General features: G+C 44.9%; 1 protein-coding gene across 1 annotated transcript; it reads left to right on the forward strand.

The window, feature by feature from the left end:
* The first annotated feature begins 18,150 nt into the window (after window positions 1–18,150).
* On the forward strand, window positions 18,151–23,144 carry LOC123060853 (uncharacterized). Its single transcript, XM_044483713.1, has 2 exons — window positions 18,151–18,457; window positions 22,641–23,144. The coding sequence occupies exons 1-2, from the start codon at window positions 18,277–18,279 to the stop codon at window positions 22,922–22,924; spliced, it is 465 nt and encodes a 154-aa protein (XP_044339648.1). The 5' UTR covers window positions 18,151–18,276; the 3' UTR covers window positions 22,925–23,144.
* The last annotated feature ends 4,334 nt before the right edge of the window (window positions 23,145–27,478 follow it).

A 27,478-nucleotide genomic window follows, 5' to 3' on the forward strand; every position in this document is an offset into this window, starting at 1 on the left:
GGTCATCTCTTACTTCCTAAGCTGACAATCTCATTTGTGATGAGAGCAAGCCTAGAGTACATTTCAGCTATACCGTCACCATCCTTCATTTTGTACTTGTTAAGTTGACTTTGAAGCACATCCAATTTAGATTCCTTGACAGAGTCGGTACCTTCATGCATATCAATCAAAGTATCCCAAATTTCCTTTGCATTCTCAAGACGACTAATTTTGTTGAATTCTTCGGGGCACAATCCGTTGAAGAGGATATTGCAAGCTTGAGCATTGTATTGCAACATCTTCAATTCTTCTACGGTAGCTTCACGATTTGGTTCTCTCCCATCAAAGAATTCACATTGCAAGCCACTACACACAATAGCCCAAACGGCGGGGTTATGTCCAAGAATATGCATTTTCATCTTATGCTTCCAACTAGCAAAATTAGTACCATCAAAGTAAGGACCTCTACATTGGTAATTTTCCTCACTAGATTCCATACTCTCCTAGGTTGTGAAACCAAGGCTATGATCACCAAAGCTATCGAAATCAAGGCAAATGGAGACCAAAGCTCTGATACCACTTTTAGGATCGAAAGTACATCTAGAGGGGGGTGATTAGACTACTTGACCAAATAAAAATCTAGCCTTTTCCCAATTTTAAGTCTTGGCAGATTTTAGCAACTTGGTACAAGTCAAGCAATCAACCTACACATGCAATTCGAAGAGTATAGCAGCGGAATGTAAATCATTGCATATGAAGGTAAAGGGGAGGAGTTTGGAGGGAACAAACGCAATGTAGACATGGAGATTTTTGGCGTGGTTCCGACAGGTGGTGCTATTGTACATCCACGTTGGTGGAGACTTCAACCCACGAAGGGTAACGGTTGCTCGAGTCGACGGAGGGCTCCACCCACGAAGGGTCCACGAAGAAGCAACCTTGTCTATCCCACCACGGCCATCGCCCACGAATGACTTGCCTCACTAGGGTAGATCTTCACGAAGTAGGCGATCTCCTTGCCCATACAAACTCCTTGGTTCAACTCCACAATCTTGACAGAGGCTCCCAAGTGACACCTAACCAATCTAGGAGACATCACTCTCCAAAAGGTAATAGATGGTGTGTTTATGATGAACTCCTTACTCTTGTGCTTCAAATGATAGTCTTCCCAACACTCAACTCTCTCTCACACAGATTTGGATATGGTGGAAAGATGATTTGAGTGGAAAGCAACTTGGGGAAGGCTAGAGATCAAGATTCTTGTGGTTGGATTGGAATGTCTTGGTCTCAACACATGAGTAGGTGATTCTCTCTCAGAAAATGAATGATGGAAGTCTAGGCACGTTCTGATGGCTCTCTCCACGATTGGAGGATGGGTGGAGGGGTATATGTAGCCTCCACACAAAATCTAACTGTTACACACAATTTACCAAACTTGATGGGACCAAATAGTGAAACTCGGTCAGACCGATATGGTTCAAAATGTGAACGTTAGGATTTTCGGTGGGACCGACAAGATCAACTCGGTGGGACCGATGCGTCAGGGTTAGGCCATAACTTGATCTCGGTGAGACCGATCACATGAACTTGCTGAGACCGATTTCAGTAATAGGCAAACAGAGAGTTGGTCAGGCAAACTCGGTGGGACCGATCGCTCATTTCGGCGAGACTGAAACGTTATGAAAAGGAAATGAAGAGTTTGCATTGCGAACTCGGTGTGACCGTTCACTCATCTCGGTTAGACCGAAACGTTATGAAGGGAAACAAAGAGTTTGCAATCCCATCTTGGAGAGACCGAGATCCCTATCGGCGAAAACGAATTGATTAGGGTTTTTGGCAGTGGCTATGTCAAGTGAACTCGGTGGCGCCGGATAGATCAAATCGGTGGGGCCAAGTTTGACTACTTTAGGACATATGTGGAAATGAGAAAGTGGTTGAGGGCTTTTGGTGTTGGGGAATGTAGTAATTTCAAAAAAATTCCTACGCACACGCAAGATCATGGTGATGCATAGCAACGAGAGGGGAGAGTGTTGTCTACGTACCCTCGTAGACTGAAGCGGAAGCGTTGACGCAACGTAGAGGAAGTAGTCGTACGTCTTCCCGATCCGACCGATCCAAGCACCAAAACTACGGCACCTCTGAGTTCTAGCACACGTTCAGCTCGATGACGATCCCGAGGCTTCGATCCAGCAAAGCGTCGGGGAGGAGTTCCGTCAGCACGACGGCGTGGTGACGATCTTGATGTTCCACCATCGCAGGGCTTCGCCTAAGCACCGCTACGATATGACCGAGGTGGAATATGGTGGAGGGGGGCACCGCACATGGCTAAGGAACGATCACGAAGATCAACTTGTGTGTCTAGAGGTGCCCCCCTGCCCCCGTATATAAAGGAGCAAGGGAGGTGCAGCCGGCCAGGAGGAAGGCGCGCCGGGAGGAGTCCTACTCCCACCGGGAGTAGGATTCCCCCCCCCCCTTTCCTAGTTGGAATAGGATTCGGGAGGGGGAAAGAGGAGAGAGAGAAGAAAGGGGGGCGCCGCCCCCCTCTCCTTGTCCTATTCGGACTAGGGGGGAGGGGCGCGTGGCCCAGCCTTGGCCACCTCTCCTCTCTTCCACTAAAGCCCACTAAGGCCCATTTACCTCCTGGGGGGTTCCGGTAACCTCCCGGTACTCCGGTAAAATCCCGATTTCACCCGGAACAATTCCGATATCCAAATATAGGCTTCCAATATATCAATCTTTATGTATCGACCATTTCGATACTCCTCGTCACGTCCGTGATCATATCCGGGACTCCGAACAAACTTCGTTACATCAAAATATATAAACTCATATTGAAACTGTCATCGTAACGTTAAGCGTACGGACCCTACGGGTTCGAGAACAATGTAGACATGACCGAGACACGTCCCCGGTCAATAACCAATAGCGGAACCTGGATGCTCATATTGGCTCCGACATATTCTACAAAGATCTTTATCGGTCAGACCGCATAACAACATACGTTGTTCCCTTTGTCATTGGTATGTTACTTGCCCGAGATTCGATCGTCGGTACCTCAATACCTAGTTCAATCTCGTTACCGGCAAGTCTCTTTACTTGTTCCGTAATACATCATCTCGCAACTAACTCATTAGTTGCAATGCTTGCAAGGCTTATGTGATGTGCATTACCGAGAGGGCCCAGAGATACCTCTCCGACAATCGGAGTGACAAATCCTAATCTTGAAATACGCCAACCCAACAAGTACCTTCGGAGACACCTGTAGAGCACCTTTATAATCACCCAGTTACGTTGTGACGTTTGGTAGCACACAAAGTGTTCCTCCAGTAAACGGGAGTTGCATAATCTCATAGTCATAGGAACATGTATAAGTCATGAAGAAAGCAATAGCAACATACTAAACGATCAAGTGCTAAGCTAATGGAATGGGTCAAGTCAATCAGATCATTTACCTAATGATGTGATCCCGTTAATCAAATAACAACTCTTTGTCCATTGTTAGGAAACATAACCATCTTTGATTAACGAGCTAGTCAAGTAGAGGCATACTAGTGACACTCTGTTTGTCTATGTATTCACACATGTATTATGTTTCCGGTTAATACAATTCTAGCATGAATAATAAACATTTATCATGAAATAAGGAAATAACTAATAACTTTATTATTGCCTCTAGGGCATATTTCCTTCAGTCTCCCACTTGCACTAGAGTCAATAATCTAGATTACACAGTAATGATTCTAACACCCATGGAGCCTTGGTGCTGGTCATGTTTTGCTCGTGGAAGAGGCTTAGTCAACGGGTCCGCTACATTCAGATCCGTATGTATCTTGCAAATCTCTATGTCTCCCACCTGGACTAGATCCGGGATGGAATTGAAGCGTCTCTTGATGTGGTTGGTTCTTTTGTGAAATCTGGATTCCTTTGCCAAGGCAATTGCACCAGTATTGTCACAAAAGATTTTCATTGGACCCGATGCACTAGGTATGACACCTAGATCGGATATGAACTCCTTCATCCAGACTCCTTCGTCTGCTGCTTCTGAAGCAGCTATGTAATCCGCTTCACATGTAGATCCCGCCACAACGCTTTGTTTAGAACTGCACCAACTGACAGCTCCACCGTTTAAAGTAAACACGTATCCGGTTTGCGATTTAGAATCGTCCGGATCAGTGTCAAAGCTTGCATCAATGTAACTATCTACGATGAGCTCTTTGTCACCTCCATATACGAGAAACATATCCTTAGTCCTTTTCAGGTATTTCAGGATGTTCTTGACCGCTGTCCAGTGATCCACTCCTGGATTACTTTGGTACCTCCCTGCTAGACTTATAGCAAGACACACATCAGGTCTGGTACACAGCATTTCATACATGATAGAGCCTATGGCTGAAGCATAGGGAACATCTTTCATTTTCTCTCTATCTTCTGCAGTGGTCGGACATTGAGTCTTACTCAATTTCACACCTTGTAACACAGGTAAGAATCCTTTCTTAGCCTGATCCATTTTGAACTTTTTCAAAACTTTGTCAAGGTATGTGCTTTGTGAAAGTCCAATTAAGCGTCTTGATCTATCTCTATAGATCTTAATGCCCAATATGTAAGCAGCTTCACCGAGGTCTTTCATTGAAAAACTCTTAGTCAAGCATCCCTTTATGCTATCCAGAAATTCTATATCATTTCCAATTAGTAATATGTCATCCACATATAATATCAGAAATGCTACAGAGCTCCCACTCACTTTCTTGTAAATACAGGCTTCTCCAAAAGTCTGTACAAACCCAAATGCTTTGATCACACTATCAAAGCGTTTATTCCAACTCCGAGAGGCTTGCACCAGTCCATAAATGGAACGCTGGAGCTTGCACACTTTGTTAGCTCCTTTTGGATCGACAAAACCTTCCGGCTGCATCATATGCAACTCTTCTTCCAGAAATCCATTCAGGAATGCAGTTTTAACATCCATTTGCCAAATTTCATAATTATAAAATGCGGCAATTGCTAACATGATTCGGACAGACTTAAGCATCGCTACGGGTGAGAAGGTCTCATCGTAGTCAATCCCTTGAACTTGTCGAAAACCTTTTGCGACAAGTCGAGCTTTGTAGACAGTAACATTACCGTCAGCGTCAGTTTTCTTCTTGAAGATCCATTTATTCTAAATTGCTTGCCGATCATCGGGCAAGTCAACCAAAGTCCACACTTTGTTCTCATACATGGATCCCATCTCAGATTTCATGGCTTCAAGCCATTTTGCGGAATCTGGGCTCACCATTGCTTCTTCATAGTTCGTAGGTTCATCATGATCTAGTAGCATGACTTCCAGAATAGGATTACCCTACCACTCTGGTGTGGATCTTACTCTGTTTGATCTACGAGGTTCAGTAGCAACTTGATCTGAAGTTCCATGATCATCATCATTAACTTCCTCACCAATTGGTGTAGGTGTCACAGAAACCGGTTTCTGTGATGTACTACTTTCCAATATGGGAGCAGGTACAGTTACCTCATCAAGTTCTACTTTCCTCCCACTCACTTCTTTTGAGAGAAACTCCTCTAGAAAGTTTCCGAATTTAGCAACAAAAGTCTTGCCTTCGGATCTGTGATAGAAGGTGTATCCAATAGTCTCCTTTGGATATCCTATGAAGACACATTTCTCCGATTTGGGTTCGAGCTTATCAGGTTGAAGTTTTTTCACATAAGCATCGCAGCCCCAAACTTTAAGAAACGACAACTTTGGTTTCTTGCCAAACCATAGTTCATAAGGCGTCGTCTCAACGGATTTCGATGGTGCCCTATTTAACGTGAATGCGGCCGTCTCTAAAGCATAACCCCAAAACGATAGCGGTAAATCTGTAAGAGACACCATAGATCGCACCATATCAAGTAAAGTACGATTACGACGTTCGGACACACCATTACGTTGTGGTGTTCCAGGTGGCGTGAGTTGTGAAACTATTCCGCATTGTTTCAAATGTACACCAAACTCGTAACTCAAATATTCTCCTCCACGATCAGATCGCAGAAACTTTATTTTCTTGTTACGATGATTTTCAACTTCACTCTGAAATTCTTTGAACTTTTCAAATGTTTCAGACTTATGTTTCATTAAGTAGATATACCCATATCTGCTTAAGTCATCTGTGAAGGTGAGAAAATAACGATATCCGCCACGAGCCTCAACATTCATCGGACCACATACATCTGTATGTATGATTTCCAACAAATCTGTTGCTCTCTCCATAGTACCGAAGAACGGTGTTTTGGTCATCTTGCCCATAAGGCACGGTTTGCAAGTACCAAGTGATTCATAATCAAGTGGTTCCAAAAGCCCATCAGTATGGAGTTTCTTCATGCGCTTTACACCGATATGACCCAAACGGCAGTGCCACAAATAAGTTGCACTATCATTATCAACTCTGCATCTTTTGGCTTCAACATTATGAATATGTGTATCACCACTATCGAGATTTAATAAGAATAGACCACTCTTCAAGGGTGCATGACCATAAAAGATATTACTCATATAAATAGAACAACCATTATTCTCTGATTTAAATGAATAATCGTCTCGCATCAAACAAGATCCAGATATAATGTTCATGCTCAATGATGGCACCAAATAACAATTATTTAGGTCTAATACTAATCCCGAAGGTAGATGTAGAGGTAGCATGCCGACCGCGATCACATCGACTTTGGAACCATTTCCCACGCGCATCGTCACCTCGTCCTTAGCCAATCTTCACTTAATCCGTAGTCCCTGTTTCGAGTTGCAAATATTAGCAACAGAACCAGTATCAAATACCCAGGTGCTACTGCGAGCATTAGTAAGGTACACATCAATAACATGTATATCACATATACCTTTGTTCACCTTGCCATCCTTCTTATCCGCCAAATACTTGGGGCAGTTCCGCTTCCAATGACCAGTCTGCTTGCAGTAGAAGCACTCGGTTTCAGGCTTAGGTCCAGATTTGGGTTTCTTCTCCTGAGCAGCAACTTGCTTGCTGTTCTTCTTGAAGTTTCCCTTCTTCTTCCCTTTGCCCTTTTTCTTGAAACTAGTGGTCTTATTGACCATCAACACTTGATGCTCCTTCTTGATTTCTACCTCCGCAGCTTTTAGCATTGCGAAGAGCTCGGGAATTGTCTTATCCATCCCTTGCATGTTATAGTTCATCACGAAGCTCTTGTAGCTAGGTGGAAGTGATTGGAGAATTCTGTCAATGACGCAATCATCCAGAAGATTAACTCCCAATTGAATCAAGTGATTATTATACCCAGACATTTTGAGTATATGCTCACTGACAGAACTGTTCTCCTCCATCTTGCAGCTATAGAACTTATTGGAGACTTCATATCTCTCAATTCGGGCATTTGCTTGAAATATTAACTCCAACTCCTGGAACATCTCATATGCTCCATGACGTTCAAAACGTTGTTGAAGACCCGATTCTAAGCCGTAAAGCATGGCACATTGAACTATCGAGTAGTCATCAGCTTTGCTCTGCCACACGTTCTTAACGTCGTCAGTTGCATCAGCAGCAGGCCTGGCACCCAGCGGTGCTTCCAGGACGTAATTCTTCTGTGCAGCAATGAGGATAATCCTCAAGTTACGGACCTAGTCCGTGTAATTGCTACCATCATCTTTCAACTTTGCTTTCTCAAGGAACGCATTAAAATTCAACGGAACAACAGCACGGGCCATCTATCTACAATCAAACATAAACAAGCAAGATACTATCAGGGACTAAGTTCATGATAAATTTAAGTTCAATTAATCATATTACTAAAGAACTCCCACTTAGATAGACATCCCTCTAATCCTCTAAGTGATCACGTGATCCATATCAACTAAACCATGTCCAATCATCACATGAGATGGAGTAGTTTCAATGGTGAACATCATTATGTTGATCATATCTACTATATGATTCATGCTCGACCTTTCGATCTCCGTGTTCCGAGGTCATATCTGTTATATGCTAGGCTCGTCAAGTTAAACCTGAGTATTCTGCGTGTGCAACTGTTTTGCACCCGTTGTATTTGAACGTAGAGCCTATCACACCCGATCATCACGTGGTGTCTCAGCACGAAGAACTTTCGCAACGGTGCATACTCAGGGAGAACACTTTTACTATGATAATTTAGTGAGGGATCATCTTATAATGCTACCGTCAATCAAAGCAAGATAAGATGCATAAAAGATAAACATCACATGCAATCAATATAAGTGATATGATATGGCCATCATCATCTTGTGCTTGTGATCTCCATCTTCGAAGCACCGTCATGATCACCATCGTCACCGGCGCGACACCTTGATCACCATCGTAGCATCGTTGTCGTCTCGCCAATCTTATGCTTCTACGACTATCGCTACTGCTTAGTGATAAAGTAAAGCATTACAGGGCGATTGCATTGCATACAATAAAGCAACAACCATATGGCTCCTGCCAGTTGCCGATAACTCGGTTACAAAACATGATCATCTCATACAATAAAATTTAGCATCATGTCTTGACCATATCACATCACAACATGCCCTGCAAAAACAAGTTAGACGTCCTCTACTTTGTTGTTGCAAATTTTACGTGGCTGCTACGGGCTTAGCAAGAACCAATCTTACCTACGCATCAAAACCACAACGATAGTTTGTCAAGTTGGTGCTGTTTTAACCTTCGCAAGGACCGGGCGTAGCCACACTCGGTTCAACTAAAGTTGGAGAAACTGACACCCGCCAGCCACCTGTGTGCAAAGCACGGCGGTAGAACCAGTCTCGCGTAAGCGTACGCGTAATGTCGGTCCGGGCCGCTTCATCCAACAATACCGCCGAACCAAAGTATGACATGCTGGTAAGCAGTATGACTTATATCGCCCACAACTCACTTGTGTTCTACTCGTGCATATAACATCAACACATAAAACCTAGGCTCGGATGCCACTGTTGGGGAACGTAGTAATTTCAAAAAAATTCCTACGCACACGCAAGATCATGGTGATGCATAGCAATGAGAGGGGAGAGGTTGTCTACATACCCTCGTAGACTGAAGCGGAAGCGTTGATGCAACATAGAGGAAGTAGTCGTACATCTTCCCGATCCGACCGATCTAAGCACCGAAACTATGGCACCTCCGAGTTCTAGCACACGTTCAGCTCGATGACGATCCCCAGGCTTCGATCCAGCAAAGCGTCGGGAGGAGTTCCGTCAGCACGACGGCATGGTGACGATCTTGATGTTCAAACGTCGCAGGGCTTCGCCTAAGCACCGCTACGATATGACCGAGGTGGAATATGGTGGAGGGGGGCACCGCACACGGCTAAGGAACGATCACGAAGATCAACTTGTGTGTCTAGAGGTGCCCCCCTGCCCCCGTATATAAAGGATCAAGGGGGGGGTGCGGCCGGCCAGGAGGAAGGCGCGCCAGGAGGAGTCCTACTCCCACCGGGAGTAGGATCCCCCCTTTCCTAGTTGGAATAGGATTCGGGAGGGGGAAAGAGGAGAGAGAGAAGGAAGGGGGGCGCCGCCCCCCTCTCCTTGTCCTATTCGGACTAGGGGGGGAGGGGCGCGTGGCCCAGCCCTGGCCACCTCTCCTCTCTTCCACTAAAGCCCACTAAGGCCCATTTACCTCCCGGGGGGTTCCAGTAACCTCCCGGTACTCCGGTAAAATCCCGATTTCACCCGGAACAATTCCGATATCCAAATATAGGCTTCCAATATATCAATCTTTATGTCTCGACCATTTCGAGACTCCTCGTCACGTCCGTGATCATATCCGGGACTCCGAACAAACTCCGGTACATCAAAATATATAAACTCATATTGAAGCTGTCATCATAACGTTAAGCGTGCGGACCCTACGGGTTCGAGAACAATGTAGACATGACCGAGACACGTCTCCGGTCAATAACCAATAGCGGAACCTGGATGCTCATATTGGCTCCTACATATTCTACGAAGATCTTTATCGGTCAGACCGCATAACAACATACGTTGTTCGCTTTGTCATCGGTATGTTACTTGCCCGAGATTCGATAGTCGGTATCTCAATACCTAGTTCAATCTCGTTATCGGCAAGTCTCTTTACTCGTTCCGTAGTACATCATCTCGCAACTAACTCATTAGTTGCAATGCTTGCAAGGCTTATGTGATGTGCATTACCGAGAGGGCCCAGAGATACCTCTCCGACAATCAGAGTGACAAATCCTAATCTCGAAATACGCCAACCCAACAAGTACCTTCGGAGACACCTGTAGAGCACCTTTATAATCACCCAGTTGCGTTGTGACGTTTGGTAGCACACAAAGTGTTCCTCCGGTAAACGGGAGTTGCATAATCTCATAGTCATAGGAACATGTATAAGTCATGAAGAAAGCAATAGCAACATACTAAACGATCAAGTGCTAAGCTAACGGAATGGGTCAAGTCAATCAGATCATTTACCTAATGATGTGATCTCGTTAATCAAATAACAACTCTTTGTCCATGGTTAGGAAACATAACCATCTCTGATTAACGAGCTAGTCAAGTAGAGGCATACTAGTGACACTCTGTTTGTCTATGTATTCACACATGTATTATGTTTCCGGTTAATACAATTCTAGCATGAATAATAAACATTTATCATGAAATAAGGAAATAAATAATAACTTTATTATTGCCTCTAGGGCATATTTCCTTCATTTGGAGCATATCACTAAGCATTTTGAGCAAGCAAGCCATTAAGTAACACCTCATCCCCTTTTAATAGTATTGGCTTTTCCTATCGACTCAATGTGATGTTGGATCACTAAAATGAAAATGTAGAGTCTTGATCTTTTGCCAATATGTGTCCTTTGCATTTTTGAGGGGTCCACATCTCTAGTCCATGCCATGCCAATCATTGAACTTTCTGAAATGATTATCTTGAATGGGTATTAGTTCAATGAGCTATATGTTGTTAAGAATTACCAAAACCACCCAGGTATTAGTTGCATTGTCAGTTCCTACATATTCTACAAAGATCTTTATCGGTCAAACCGTAATGACAACATACATTATTCCCTTTGTCATCGGTATGTTACTTGCCCAAGATTCGATCGTCGATATCTTCTAGTTCAATCTTGTTACCGGCAAGTCTCTTTACTTGTTCCGTAATGCATCATCCCGCAACTAACTCATTAGTCACATTTATTGCAAGGCTTATCATGATGTGCATTACCGAGGGGCCTAGAGATACCTCTCCGATACTCGGAGTGACAAATTCTAATCTCGATATATGCCAATCCAACAAACACCTTCGGAGATACCTGTAGAGCATCTTTATAATCACCCAGTTACTTGTGACGTTTGATAGCACACAAGGTATTCCTCTGGTATCCGAGAGTTGCATAATCTCATAGTCAAATAAATATGTATATGACATGAAGAAAGCAATAGCAATAAAACTGAACGATCAATATGCTAAGCTAACAGATGGGTCTTGTCCATCACATCATTCTCCTAATGATGTGATCTCATTCATCAAATGCCAACATATGTCTATGGTTAGGAAACTTAACCATCTTTGATTAACGAGCTAGTCTAGTAGAGGCTTACTAGGGACACGGTGTTTTGTCTATGTATCCACACATGTATCAAGTTTTCGTTAATACAATTCTAGCATGAATAATAAACATTTATCATGATATAATAAAATATAAAATAACAACTTTATTATTGCCTCTAGGGCATATTTCCTTCAATTCACAAGTAGGAAGAGGTAAGGAGTTGCACATCGACTAAATAGATAGTTGGCTTTAACAACAAACTAAATTGCACATATCATTGGTAGTGGGTAAAAAACTACACATCCACGAAGGGAGGAGGGTTGCACATCAACTAATAGGTAGTTGGTCGGGGCAGTAGACTAGTTGCACATCAGGTTATCACGATTGCTAGGTTGCAAACACAAAGAAATTTGGCTCATACAGCTCCAAAAATTGGTTTTGAAAAAAAGTTGCACCATACAGTACTAAAGTTGCACAATGCAGTACTAAAGTTGCACCATATAGCACCAAAGTTGGCATAAAAAATTTGTTACATGCAGGATCTAGTTTGAAAGATGTCGTCGCGAGGAATCCAGCGGTTTGAAAGATATGGCTTTTTAAAATTTTGACGCGTGGTCTGAAAGATATGGCTTTTGAAAATTTTGAAAACCCAAAATAATTGCACAAAGATTTGTTCTTTTCCTTCCGATGTGACCAGTCTAACCACATGTATTAGCACACAAAAAATTATACATGCATGTGAGTGATGGAGCGGCCACTCGTTCTCTCCAATGAGCGCGCACACTTTTAAGATTTCAAAAAAAATTATGCACTACTAAAGTAAAGTTGGCAGATTCGTCTCACCTCATCCCTGTTTTTTTCTCACCACAACCCCATTCGCGCTTGGTTTTCTGAAAAAAAGAAGTTGGTAATCTAAACCGATACCGCACAAAAAGAACCGTATGTAGAGTAACTTGAAATAATGTGAACCAAATCGATATTTTTCTTTCCTTGTCTTACTCATTCCCTTGAAACAAAAATGACATCCATTAATTTATGAAAAGTATCATCTAGCATTGGATGAAGGGAAACTCTTCGGTTCCTCCGACTAATCTTTCTGCGCGCATCCATCGCCTTTATGACCGTCAAATGTTTCTTTAATCAGATGACTCGAAACTATCCTTTTTTCCACAGTCTAGCTTTGCAACTGGACCATTGTTGCAATTTTTGCCTCCGCAACAACTAGCTTATTGCAAGATCTGGATCCTCACGGCCTCCAGACACGTGCGCCAGTAGACACGTCGGCGCCGGCATGGACGAGCATGCTCTCCTCCTTCATCGCCCCCTCTCCTCCTCCTTCCTCTCCTCCCTCGATGGGCCCGACCCACTCTCATGCTCCATCTCCTCGGTCGTTGGTCGCTTCTCGACGGCCGCTCGATGACCTCGTCCGAGCCGCCTCCCGCCGGATCTGCGCCGCTCCAGCGAGATCGACGCCGCATTGCCTTAGCAGTCTTTGCCCCTCGGCCGTCCCTGACGTTGCCTGCGTCTGATGCTGCTGCTGGACGATGTGTAGTGGGATCCACTATTGATTTTTGTCTTCTGCAACAACGTGTTTTTGTAACAAGACTCTTTTTGCAAAATGGCTCTTGTTGCAACAGATTAAGAGAAAAATAGTTTTTTGTTGCAACATGGACTTTATTGCGACCAATTTCTACAATTATATCTCCGTGGCAGAAAATACTGCAGCAACACATTGGTTGCAAAGATGACGGATCACGCATGGACATCCACGGCTTCATCCAATGGTTAGGGAAGCGGCCGATCTTTTAACTTTATTCGCCGGCAGACGCGTAGCATTGCCCTTGGATGAAAGGGTCATATTAATTATGCAGAGTACCATTCTTTTTCGGTTTTCACAATAGCAGGTAGTGCGGTTAAATATCTCAAGCCGGGATCAATTTAATTCAGGTAAAATATCATTTATGTGGGCTCCTCTTATAAACCATAGTCCCATTTTTATCATCTTCATGATCTGCCACATGATTCTATGTGACAACATCGAAGTGGGATGAGCCATAGAAAAAAATACTTACGGTCACGACGTATCTGTTGAGGCACTCATAATTGGTATTGAAAATCACTATTATATGTTTGCCCCCGTTGCAACACATGAATAAATAGCTAGTATACAAGTAAAGTCTACTTGTGGCTTAAAATCAACTCATAGAAAAAATTTATGGCAATAATTACAATTCATCGCAACAATGACCAATAGAATTGACTAGAAGCTGAGAGCAACGGGCTAAGCACCTTCAACAATGGAGCGATAAGTGGATTGACAGTGTCAAGATGCAGATTGCGATTGCGCTCATCGGCTTGATGTGGCCTCGAACTCACGAAGTCTATCTTCGAAGGAAATTGGGTTGCAAGGGACTCTCAAACTTAAGCTGTTGGGTATATGTTCTTTGGAACGATCGAGCGCGCGACAAAAGTTGAGGCTACTATGGCTTAGGCAAGGAGATGCCAACACACAAGTTTTCCGCCAACATGCTAGTAATCACAGGAGGAGGAACACGATAACAATATTACAAAGCAATGGCAAAATCGTAACGGGACAAAAGCAAATTGCCAAGGCGGTTGATGACTATTATGAGGCAATTCTAGCCACAATCCCCGAGCGTGCACATTCGCTCAACCTTGATGCGCGCGCATCTGTTCATGCTAAACCTTGGGCGCCCTTCACTTGTGAGGAGGTCGAGAATATAATAAAACTATGCACCGAGTCGCACTCCTTGCCCAGATGGGTTCACTGGGCATTTTTACAGTGTGTGTTGGACCATCATCAAAGGAGATTTCATGAGGGCCCTCGTGGCTTTTTACGATGGTGACATGCGTGGGCTCCCAGTCATCAACAAGGTATTGGTCTCTCTTTTGCCCAAGAATGATGGGGCAAGCGAGTTGAGGGACTCCCACCATGTGAGTTTAGTTCACGGGGTTGTGAAAATCTTTGACAAGATATTGGCCACCAGGCTAGCGGAAGATCTGCCGAAGTTGGTGAGGATACACCGAAGTGCCTTCGTTAGGGGAAGATCGATACATAAATTTTTTATGCTCGTTCAAGCCTTCAAGGCACGGTGAGAAGGTTGCACACACCCAAGAATCCCACGACGATGCTAAAATTGGATGTATCCTAAGCGTTCGACTAAGTTCAGTGGCCCTTTCTCGTCGAGGTCTTGCGGCAACTGGGTTTTGGCACTAGGTCAAAAACATAGTCCATATATGTGCTTCAGTGTTTGTAGTCATCGTTAAGTGGTCTACGGATTTGGATGAAATTTTTATGATTTATGATATTTCTTGTAGTGTCATGATTAAAGACGAACAAATCAGAAGTTTCTCGCAAAGAAAAAAAACAAAGAAGCGAATTATAGTGTAGTATACCAAACACTTTTATTTTGATTTTAAGTGGTACACTTCTTCCTGGGGTGCACATGAGGAAGGTCGTGAAGGTTGATGTCTAAAAGGCCACTAAGAAAAATTAATATGTGTAAGTGAAATCACAAAGATTTTGATACTTAAAGGGCTATGTTTTTTTTCTTTCGAAAAGGGGAATGGCCCCGGCCTCTGCATCATCACGATGCATATAGGGTGTGTTTGGTTCCCTGGGTGCACCTAGGCTGCATCGCATGCACGAGCTTGGCTGGACCGGCCTGGTTGAGCTGGTGCAAGGAGTTAAGATGTGTGTTTGGTGTATCGCATGATACGGCCCAGGCTCGTCTCAGATTTTGTTTGGTAGGCTGCATAAGACCAAGCAACATGACAAATGTGTAATTTGAATATAGATGCTTGTGCGTGCATGTTGAAATGGTGACAATCATCTTTGAAGCAGTGGGAGTATCGTCAGAACTTTGTTAGGTAAATTTAGCAAAGAATATAAGCAATGGTGCCGCACCTATTTATATAAAAATGATGTAGAAATTATTTGTGAAGGAACAAATCACACAAATCTCAGCCTAAATGCTAATCACCAGCCATCTCTAATCCTGGGGGAAGACAAGCTTGGGACATATCGCAGCCTAATCCATGCTGATAAATAGCCACGTAATATATAAACAACCCACATCCATATGAGGAAATGAGGTTGGGGACAGATCTCATACTAAATAAAAAAACAAGAGTGGAGGCTACAGGATAAGCACGCATCGGTGCCCGCCATCATCCCGTCCATGGACCTTCCCAGGCATGTGAACCTGCCTCGTCTTGCCTTCCTTCTCATCCCTGGACGGAAGGCCGCCGCTTCAATCTGCTCACGCATCCGAGCAGCGCGAGCGCCAGAGAGCTGGGGATGGGAGGGAAAGCGAAGGATGCGGACAGATGGTGGAGGGAGGGAGGAGGAGATCTCTACATCCGCCGGAGATGAAGATGCGCTGGCGATGCGGACAAAGGCGAAGGGGCGGCGAGATCCAGAGTCGCGGGAGAGAGGAGATGAGTGAGGACAGCGCCGCGAATGGAGGCGGCTGACAGACAAGCCCGAGCCCTTTGCTCGCGTGGATGCAGCCGCGGATGCAGGCTCGCGGAAACACCAAACCTGCGTTTCCACTCGGCCTGGCTGAGAGCCTCTTTTTGCATCCGTGGGGACTGGCCCAGGAAGGCATGCCGCGTACCAAACAGCGAGGAAAATGCACGGCGGGTACGAGCCAGGTGCGAGCCACGAAACCAAACACGCCCATAGTGAACCAACATATGATTGCATGGTTAGAAGGACATTGATATTCCCAGCCCATCGGTGTTCAAGTCATGGTGCTTAAAATGATATGTCGGCTCAGTCTTTCAGTGATGCTCATAGGGATAGGGTGTAAGTATGTGCATTCATAGGGGTTTATATAAGAGTAGAGCGTTTTAGCGGCCGGGCACCATGTAGCTCGGAATCTGGGACTTCCGCTAGAGCGTTGAGATGTATGCTCTGGCATATTGGTTGGCAATACCCAAAAGGAATACGTCCATTTACAGCAGTGCCGTGGCACTTTATACGCCTGGGATGCATGTGCCCGCGGACAGAAACGACTTCATTGATCGTGATGGCCCATGTTAAGTTGTTAACAACTGTCACCTCCCTCTCTCTCGTCCGTACTGAGCGCTGCTGAAACCAGCACTGACGAACATGAGATCCGGACATGTTTGGTGTTTGACCGTTTGAGCTCCAGCGGCAGCAACCTCGCGTCATTCTCCGTGGATATGTTGTGTATGGTTGTTGATTTTGTCCAAATCGAATGTTTTCATTATTACCCGATCTAAACACCTATTTATATTTTTGTTTATGTTTTATCAGATCTGAAAGCATTTGCTCTCACTTCACGTATGTGTTTAACCAATTTTTTTCAGCCAATCTTTCTTGCCAACGCAATCGTTCATGGCCCTCTTATGTAACTGTTCACCAATTGTTTTTATCAAGTGGAACTTTTCTTTTGCAGGGAAAAACATTTCGTTATTGAATCAAGGGGTTACAATCACTATGAATGATAATGTTGATCTTCTCGGAAGCATTCCCTAGCCAAAATTCCTTGATCATGTTGTGGATTCGTACATATGGTATCTGTAAGTGATTTTTTGGGTGATTTTAAAAATCAAAAATTATGTATTTTTGCACAATAATATAACTCTCTTATACCATGAGACCGGCAAAATTAGTAAACATCACGTGAGATATTATTATGCATCTCTTGATGAATCCTTAGTTGTACACCGAAGAACTTCTGTCCATGCCATAAACTTAATCATTAGAGTATTTTGTAATCCAGTACAATCTTGTTTTTTTTTGCGGGTCATAGTACAATCTTGTTCCTGCTGCAAAAAATGTACAACCTTCTTAATTCTGCAATCCTGTTTTTTGGTGACGGACACGAGATACTTTTGGTCACTTTGCAATGATATTTAGTGGTAAATCCTAATTACGCCTGACTTAATACGTTGATTGTTAATCAGTACTAAGTTAACACATGTTTTGATACATGCCCCCTGCAGCAATCGTACCAAACAAACAGAAACGGCAATGAATGGGCTGGGCAACGACCGACAGCACATATCCAAAAACACAGTACTTTCGGAAATTAATTGACCGTCTACAGGCGATACAGATCACGAGGGAACTAAGCGCTCAGGATATCGAGCTACATGGTGCTCGTGCACCAAAGTGCATTTTCGTTTATATAAGCGCTTTTGTGTTTGTACTGGGTTAGAATAAGCAACAGTTTTAACATCATACTACAACATAGATGCTTACATATATGTATATAAACTCATCTTTATATACGCATGTAAACGCACACATACCACATGAGCCTCGTAGTTGATAAGAACTTATCTTTCCACCAAACAAACATCATCGAAATGTTTAAAATAATTCAGAAAAATACGAGCATCTACCAAGTCTAAGACTTGAAACCTGATGGATTGGTTAACTAACCATCAGAACAACGCTCAGATCACCGATATGGAGCAGTTTGTGCTTATTTCCTTGTAGTGTTTGACTAACGCTTAACTCACAAAGAGCTTTGTTGATTCGAGACAAATAACGATTCAAATGATCCTAATGTTTGACTAACATAGCTGATTAATTTGTATTAGTAGTTGAAACGTACAGGAAGAGAAGAGTTTTCTTGTAGCCTGATTTCCTGCTCTGCCTCCTTGTCGTCAATCCTCCCGCAAAACAGTTAAAAAAAATCCTCCCGCAAAAGTCACGAAGCTCTACCCTCTCCCTCGAAAAGGAAAGAGTAGCTCGACCGAGCAACCCAATTCATGGCGACGGCGGCGTGTCCTCTCCCTCACCGGTCTCTGCTCCTCCTCCATCTGGCCCTCCTCGCTTTCCTGCTGGCGGCGGCCCCGGCGGCCCAGGCGTGGACGGGGGAGATCCGCGGCCGCGTCGTCTGCGACGTCTGCGCCGACTCTGCCATCGGGCCCGAGGACCACGTCCTCGAAGGTCAGCCCAACGAGCCTCTCTCCTCCTTCGAATTTATCTAGTTGCTATCGCCGCCTTCTGTGCTCTCGTGGTCACCGAGCTAGATTTCGTGCGACCGCGCTCCCGTGGATCTCGGTTCAGCTGTTTTCGATCACGAAATTTGGTTGGTCTGGTGGTGGGCACGTTAAGCAGAGTAGCGAATTTCGCTCTACTGGAAATTCGTGTGTGGGCACTGGGAAATTTCCGTGGAAAATTCTGGTGGAAATTTTAGTATCATTCAGTACAAATTTCCGTGGGAAATTCTGGTGGAATTTTTAATTGTGTTAGGCTCGTAGGAAGCGAGAATCATATAGGGAGGGGGTAGTTGGTTGCTGGTCGTCTGATCTAGAAATGAAAATCGGACATAGGTAAGTGGAGCAAATTTTATGTGTGTTCAGTAGGTTGTCTATTTGTATTCGACAATCTAGGCTCTTGTATTAAGCTAGTGAGGAGCATAGATAGGCACACATCATACTTTTAGTTCGGATTTGGTGGGGTGAGGAAAACCTATGAGCCGTTATCTGTATCTCACTCTAAGGCTGTTCTATTTCTAGCAAAAGGACCGAAGGAGAAAAAAAGGAAATAGGGTCTATACATGTTTTGGAAATGTATGTAAGTGGATAAAGTGCTTCCCACTGCTGTCGGAACAAATTAAATTACAGGTAACCTGTTTAACTCGAAACATGAACTGTAATTGAGGTGAACTTAACTCTAAGATATGGCTTATGAAATTCCCACAGAATTCCCTTAAAAAGGTTAATGGGGAAGTGTTATGGTCTTATGGGTCTTCCTTTGTACACTAGGTAGCAGGTAACCCACAGGTTCCAGTGTCCATTGTTTTGACATTTCTACCTTCTATAATAACAACAAATTACAGTTCTAGGCTTCTGACTTAGCAAGCTATTAAGGATGGCAAAATATGACCATATATGAATGTACTGCGTGCAATACAATATCACCCTTACTAAGTAATTTCTCTGGAGCTTGTCCTTGTATATATATTTAGATGATGTGTAAATTGTAGCCTAATTTTCCCGACGTGTCTACTGCACCATCTGTTCCAATTTATCTCTCTGGAACCTCCATGCACAAAGGAACCTAAAGATCAAAATTCAAAACTATTTTATATATGTTGTTTTGGTGCCCATGTAGGTGAGTATATTGGCTTGCAGGGAGTACATAATGCATCTTCAAATGTATGAAAGGATAGTAATTGGTCTAGTACATGTCCATGGAATATCCAAATGCATCTGGAAAGACAAATTTGTATCCACTTCTTTCCAGTTTTTCCTTCAGTGTTCAGTTTGCTAAAGTTGCAACTATGAACGGTATGCCAGAAGTTAATAGTGCTTCTGTTGGATGACCGTAGTTTTTAATCCACATGCACAAAGTCTTATGAAGTCTCAGTGGGCCTGTCCATGTCAGTCTAATTATGAAAAGTCATGATACAACTCAAATACAGAACCAGGTACGTGCATGTGCGCAAATCTCTAAGCATTTGGATTGCTAAGATAAAGGGATTATGAGTGCCCAAGCTCGCTTTTGCATTGACTGATTAACTGTACTCTTGATCAATGGACAGACTTTTCGAATCAGAGACTACCGAAACCTTGGACAATTCTAATGAAATGTAGGGGAGTACTTGTGATGCATGGCGACTGGGGATACCTTCAATAGATTTTGGATGCTTTTATGGCCTTTTTTCTACAACATGTACTTGTTATGGCCTTAGTTAGACTTGGCCTTTGAAATTGGTAAGCGGAGGTACATGGTACTCCTGGGAACTGGGATTGGATCACATGGGATAACAGGGAGGTGAAGCATCATCCTCCAGGCTTCTGTGGGCTTGTCCCAGCCAAAGCTTAGAGTCTCTGAAAATTGCTAAGGGTTTGATGTTTTAAAGTATCACGTACCAAATAGATTGCATGGACTGGATTTGCATAATAGCATGTACTCCCTCCGTAAAGAAATATAAGAGTGTTTAGGAGGGAGTACCAAGTAATCAGGTTAAGACATGGGCTTAAGGAGGATGACCCCCGGCCTCTGCATCTGGGCGATGCATGGGCTAAGATATGGACCGACTTACCTTTTTTTTGAACCGGGCTAATCCCCTTTACATTTAATCAAATGGAAATACATCAATTTCAGAGTTTAAACAGGGGACAGGAAAGAAGGGAAGCGAGTTGAACGCACTGCTAGGAAACCCAACTGCATACAGCTGATATTGGAACATACACTATGGGCGAAAACATAGACAGCACCAAAAGAAGCTAGTCCTATCACAAGCCAGAGAACATAATAAGTAAGGTCTTAAACTTCAGCAAACCGACACGCGGGTTCCAGGAACCAAACGCAACAACACAGCTCCCCAACTGAATCTGCACCAAGGAGCACAGGCCTCACTCTCCTTCGATTGGCCTCTGAGTTGCCTCGCAAATCCTCATCAAGTTCATCGTGTTGGAGCGATGAAGCTCTGCTCCACTCCTGAGTATCTTCGCGCCGCCCTCCTTCTGAAGACCTGCCCAGTAGATAAGAAAAGAGCAAGCAGAGTAGACAATCTCAAAAGCAGCCTTGATCATTTTATGCTAGAAGGTTGGTCAGTTTCGAGCATTCCACATAGCCCAAGTAATGGTCGCCAGGCCAACAGTATAGAATTTTTCCCCATCAGGCAGAAAAGAATAGCACCAGGAGAAATACTGCAAACCGTTATTAGGACATAAATCAGTGCCCAGAACAACCCCGACAGTTCTGCAGACAACACGAGCAACCAGACAAGTAAAGAAAAGATGCTGAGAAGACTCAACGTCTTTGCAAAAAGAGCAACAAGGGTTACCAGGCCATTTCCTTTGCTTCATTACCTGCCGTGTCAAAACAGCATTTTGGAACATTTGCCAGTTGCTACAGAAAATTTTGAATTTTCTAAGGCACCTTTGCATCCAAATCCATTTATAGCTACATCCACTAAGATGTCTCTCCAACCATTTATACATGGACTTAGTCCAATACTTAGCATTCTTAATGGGCTGACTCACCTTGCACAACTAGGTTAGAAGTTGCTTACTATAAGATGAAATGGTTGGTGTTTCTCTGACATATACTTCTTGAAAAGGAGTGCTCCTCAAGGATGTCTGGAAGGAAGAATGACTTGAAATATCATAATGCAGACAAATGTTGTAAGCATATGCTAAAGACATTCATGAACCTTTTGCTCATCAAACAGAAATCCGTAAATCAGTAAGAAATCTGGGAACATGTGCTGCTTGTTCTGGTCCTGTCAAGGGATGAACTAGACAAAGCATAAACACCAATCAGAAGGATAGGAGCCAAAAGAAAAAGGTATCAACATGCACCTACTGAGATGCCTAGATTTTGCTACTGCACTCCCTGGTGGCCATCCCTCTAAGCCCAGGGGCAATGGTGAACCTGTGTGGTGATGGTAGAAACCTCAGTGTCTCCACCGCCAATTCGTGGAGTCCATTTACTGGAGTTAGTCGCTGTCATCAATTCACAGGTTATCCCGCCCTCTGGTCTCTCCATCCTGCTCTTCCTACCGCTTCTTCCTCCCCTTCCGCTTCTTCTTTAAAAGAAATTCTCTCAACCATCATACTGTACTGGCACACTCATCATTCTGCTGGTGTAGATTGTTCCACGGCATGGGTACAGGCATAATTTCGGCAATTCAACCACTACATCAAAAAATAAAATTGGATGAGAGCGAGTGGCTGTTGAATCAACCATTTTGGAAATTCATGTAAGCCAATTTGGTAATTCAACCACCCATGAACAACAGATTGAGATGAAAATGCGAATGGGGTGAGCACTGGTGCTAGCCCAGGTGTCTACGATGGGTTTTGGCATTCCACTTTGGCAAGAAAAATAGGAAAATTTCAGAACGTTTACATGCTATCGAAGTGTATTGGAAATTGTTAGCGTGAATCAAAGTGGTGATCTTTAGGTGGTACCGAACTAAAAAAGAATTATACCTTGAACCTTGTCTGTGCCTGACACTGCTCAAGCACACATGTACTGCCAGTTTTTTACTAATTCCATTTTGTTTTCTTTGCTTTGGATTGTTCATTGTGTCGCATACAATTAAAGTTTCTGCGGGATAATCTCTCTTGTTCTCTCCTCTTGCTCATGTATGTCTTTGTGACTGTCTCTATAGGCGCTGAGGTTGCTGTTCTGTGCATCACGAAATCTGGTGAGGTCATCAACTACCAGGCGTTCACAAACTACAAGGGCGTCTACAGCGTTGCAGAGACAATGCCTGAGAGCGACCGATGGGATTCGTGCCTGGCAAGGCCCATCAGCAGCTTCCACCAGCATTGCACCAGGAGGGGGGACGCACACTCTGGGGTCAAGTTCACATACAACAAACAGTCAGGGAGCTCGCACAACGTCAAGACGTTCCTCTACAAGCCTGCCAACGTTCCTCTGTACTGTAGCTGAAATCTATAGGATGGGTTCATGCCCGGGCTTGATGTTGTAAGATCTGAATAGGTAAAGTGTTGGTCGACCCGTATGCTTGTAACGATCTGCCCATCTAGAGTTATTGCCCATGTCATTTGAAGGGGGTCGGATGTTGAATGTGTAATTATTGTAAATCACTATAATATGTTTCTCAGCCATATACATATAATCAATAAATATGTACAAAGAGTTCAAGTAATTTTATTTTCACAGATGTTGTACCGAGCAATCGGTGCTGCCGTGTTAGAGAAGGACGTAAGGGGTGTGACCGTGTGAGGGCAACGCCAGGAGAGTTGTCAAGACACTTGATCGCCAAAATAACCGTTATTATCAGATCAATAAGGCCTCAAGTATATCACTTATGAAAGATTTACAAAGGCTATCCAACACAAGTTCATGCTTAAACTTTTGGAATTTGACTTCACTGTGAAGTACTTCCTCTGTTCCTAAATATAAGTCTTTGAAGAGATTCCACTATAGACCACATACGGAGCAAAATGAATGAATCTATATTCTAAAATGTATCTATATACATCTGTATGTGGTTTATAGTAGAATCTCTACAAAGACTTATATTAGGAACAGAGAGAGTATAAAGAAGGCAAAGAAAACAGGGTGACTGATGCACTGTCCAGGATGTGTAACTCCAACTTTTCCATTTCTACAATCACACCTAAATGGATAACATAAATTACTGCTTCTTATCACAAGGATGAGCAATGTAGAGCTCTTTTAGAGCATCTCTTTATTTTCCTTGTCACTGACAATACTGCTTATTCTTTACATGCTGGTGTGATGAGATATAAGGCAAATCACTCATGAATGCATTATCCTGCGGAGTATACACTATGTAGCATGCATATCACCATGTGATGAAATAGTAAAATCCTACTCCCTCCGTTTTAAATTACTCGTCGCAGAAATGAATGTATCTCGAACTAAAATACATCTAGATACATCCATACCTACGACAGGTAATTCGGAACGGAGGGAGTACATACAACTAAAATTTGATACTGATGACATTTGTATCAACCACCAATAGTCAAGGATGTTGGATAATCAGCAACTAGTATTCACTGAGGGCCAAAGGCCAATATATATACATGTGTGTCAAAGTGCAAGAAACCCCTTATACAATGGGGATATACAGAAAGTGGACTATACACATCTAACACCCCGCCCCCCTCAAACTCATGGTGGGTCAACAACACTGAGTTTGGAGAGGAAAAAGCCATGCTGCGCTCGAGTTTGTGCCTTCGTGAAGAAATCCGCCAACTGTAATTCAGAAGGCACATAGTGAAGAGCGAGAGTCTAATCCTGCACAGCAGCACGCACAAAGTGGGCATCCACACCGATGTGCTTGGCAATCTCATGCTTCACCAGGTCATGTGCAATACTGATAGCTCCGATGTTGTCTGACAGTAAGGGAGTCGAGGTAGTAGCAGACACACCAAAATCCTCAAGTAACCACCGTAACCAGATCACCTCAGCCGTCAACATAGCCATTGCTCGCAACTCAGCCTCTGTACTCGAGCAAGAAATTGCAGTCTATTTCTTTGTCTTCCAGGCAATAAGAGAGCCACCAAAAAAAACACAGTAAGCAGACATCGAGCATCGATCAAAGGGATCACTGGCCCAAGTGGCATCAGAGTAGGCCTGGATTTTGAGAGAGCTGGAGCGGGGAAAGAAAAGGCGATGAGAGATCATGCCACGAAGATACCGTAGAATACGGAGGAGATGACTATAGTGGACAGAGGTGGGGGCTGAAACAAACTAACTGAGGATGTGGACAGGATAGGAGATGTCAGGACGCGTAACAGCAAGATAGACAAGGCTCCCTGTCGGTGTCAAAACCGGCGGATCTCGGGTAGGGGGTCCCGAACTGTGCGTCAAGGCCGGATGGTAACAGGAGACAAGGGACACGATGTTTTTACCCAGGTTCGGACCCTCTTGATGGAGGTAATACCCTACTCCTGCTTGATTAATATTGATGATATGGGTAGTACAAGAGTAGATCTATCACGAGATCAAGGAGGCTAAACCCTAGAAGCTAGCCTATGGTATGATTGTTATATATGGAGTTGATTGCCTACGGACTACAACCCTACGGTTTATATAGACACCGGATAGGGTTAGGGTTACACAGAGTCGGTTACAATGGTAGGAGATCTTGAATATCCGCATCGCCAAGCTTGCCTTCCACGCCAAGGAAAGTCCCATCCGGACACGGGAAGAAGTCTTCAATCTTGTATCTTCATAGTCCAGGAGTCCGGCTGAAGGTATAGTCCGGCTACCCGAACACCCCCTAATCCAGGACTCCCTCGGTAGCCCCTGAACCAGGCTTCAATGACGACGAGTCCGGCGCGCAAATTGTTTTCGGCATTGCAAGGCGGGTTCCTCCTCCAAGTCCTTCATAGAAGATTGTAAACACCAAGAGTAGTGTCCGGCTCTGCAAAATAAGCTTCCACATATTGCCATAGAGAGAATAATATTAACACAAATCAAATCTGCTGACGTATTCCGCAGTGCGTCACCACACTATAGCCAAGTCCTTCGCTCGAATCGTTTTCACTTTTCCACCTCAGCATGTTTTGCGAGGCGGTTTCCTTGGCACGTCTTGTCAAAGCAGAGATCGTGTACCCCTCTTTTACGGGGTTCTCATCAATACAGACGTGGGTAACCCAACCGCGCCACTTATCACGGCGCTTGGGAGGCAAGCGAGTTTTACTAGGCAGGTGGGGACGCACAACCGCATCCGCCCATATAAGGGGACAAGGATCCACCTTTTTACCTACGCCTTCTTCCTCCTTTGCCTATCCATGTCCTGCGCACCCGAGCTCCAGCGCCCAAGCCCGCACTTCCTACCTCAACCTCCTCCAGCAATGTCCGGAGCGGGAGGCAAGTGGATGGTCTCCTCCGTCATGGAGGGCCATGTCAAAAAGCTAAGGAAGGCCGGATACTTGTCCAAGGACATCGTGCACCGGCTTCCCGAGGAAGGGCAGCTTCTCCCCACCCCAAGGCCCCATGAGAGGGTAGTATTCCTTCCCCACTTCCTCCGCGGACTGGGTTTCCCACTCCACCCATTTGTCCGGGGGCTCATGTTCTACTATGGCCTGGATTTCCACGATCTGGCCCCGAACTTCGTCCTCAACATCTCGGCATTTATCGTCGTGTGCGAGGCTTTCCTCCGCATCCGCCCCCATTTCGGCCTCTGGCTCAAGACCTTCAACGTCAAGCCCAAGGTGGTGCGCGGCAGCCAGGCGGAGTGCGGAGGCGCCATGGCGGGCAAGTGGCCAACGTCCTATGGCTCGAGGGCTCCTTCGTGGAGACTCTGAAGGGGTGGCAATCATGGTGGTTTTACACCACCGAGCCGCGCGATCCGAAATGGATCGCAGCCCCCGAGTTCCGATCCGGACCCCCACGCGGCTTATGTCCTGGAAAGAGACGGGCCTGTCGTGGGGCGACGAAAAAGAGGTGACCGGATTGCAGACATGCATCCAGTCCCTGGTGAGCAAGCCGATCAAGCTTGTCAATGTAGTCCAGGTTATGCTCGTCCGCCGGATCCTCCCGTGTCAACAACGGGTCTTTAATCTGTGGGAGTTCGACCCGGCGCAGCACCAAACCCTTAACCGGCTCTTCGACACGACGTATGAAGACGTCTGGAAGGTGCTAACCAAAGGCGCCGAGGCTCCCACATCCGCTTCCGAGGACCGCGGATACAGCTCGCGGCGTCACGCTAGCGAGGTAAGCTATTTTCTCCTTTTACAGGATGTTAAGTTTCTTCATAGTTTGACTCTATGTGGGATCTAAACTCCCTCACCTTTGACAGGCTTGGCAGGCGCAGTCCGGATCGATTAACTGTCCGGCTCCCTTGCCCGAAGACCCAGCCCCTGCTCTCCTAGTGAAGCTGCTGGTTCAGGCGCCTTATGTGGTGCCGGAGAAGAAGGCCAAGAAGAAGAAGGCCACGGGGACTCGAAAGAGTACCCGTAATGTGGTGGTGTCGGACTCGTCATCCGACAAGTCCGAGACGCTCTCCTCCCGTGAGAACGAGGAGGAGGAAGAAGAACACTCTCCCCCTCCAGCGGGGGGAGGGAAGAAAAGGAAGGCCGCCCCAACAGGGGAGGCCGAAGGGTCCAGGAAGAGGAAGACCCCTCCGCCGAACTACTCCCCCAACGCCGAAGAGGACGAAGAGGAGTGGCCAGATAGGGCCAAGCGTCCGGCAAAATCGTAACTATTCGGATATCAGAGTAACTCATGACGTTGCTTTGCTGCATAGCCTTCCCTAATGTCGAACATAATTATGCAGCCCGCCCCGGGCCGAACTCAACGAGTCGTCGAGCGGCTCCCTGGATTCATCGGATGTGAACTCAGTTCCGCCCGCTGTCTCCCCCCGCACTGCGGATGACGCCGAAGTGGCGTCGCAACGAGCTCCGGGGCAGGAGGAGATGGTCCTGGAGGAGCCGCAAGGCGACCTCCCGGACTCCAGGAGTAAAGGGGACAAGACCCCCCAGGGCTCCAAGTCCGGCTTTG

This window comes from Triticum aestivum, chromosome 3A (genome assembly GCF_018294505.1).
Source record: "Triticum aestivum cultivar Chinese Spring chromosome 3A, IWGSC CS RefSeq v2.1, whole genome shotgun sequence".
Classification (NCBI taxonomy): domain Eukaryota; kingdom Viridiplantae; phylum Streptophyta; class Magnoliopsida; order Poales; family Poaceae; genus Triticum; species Triticum aestivum.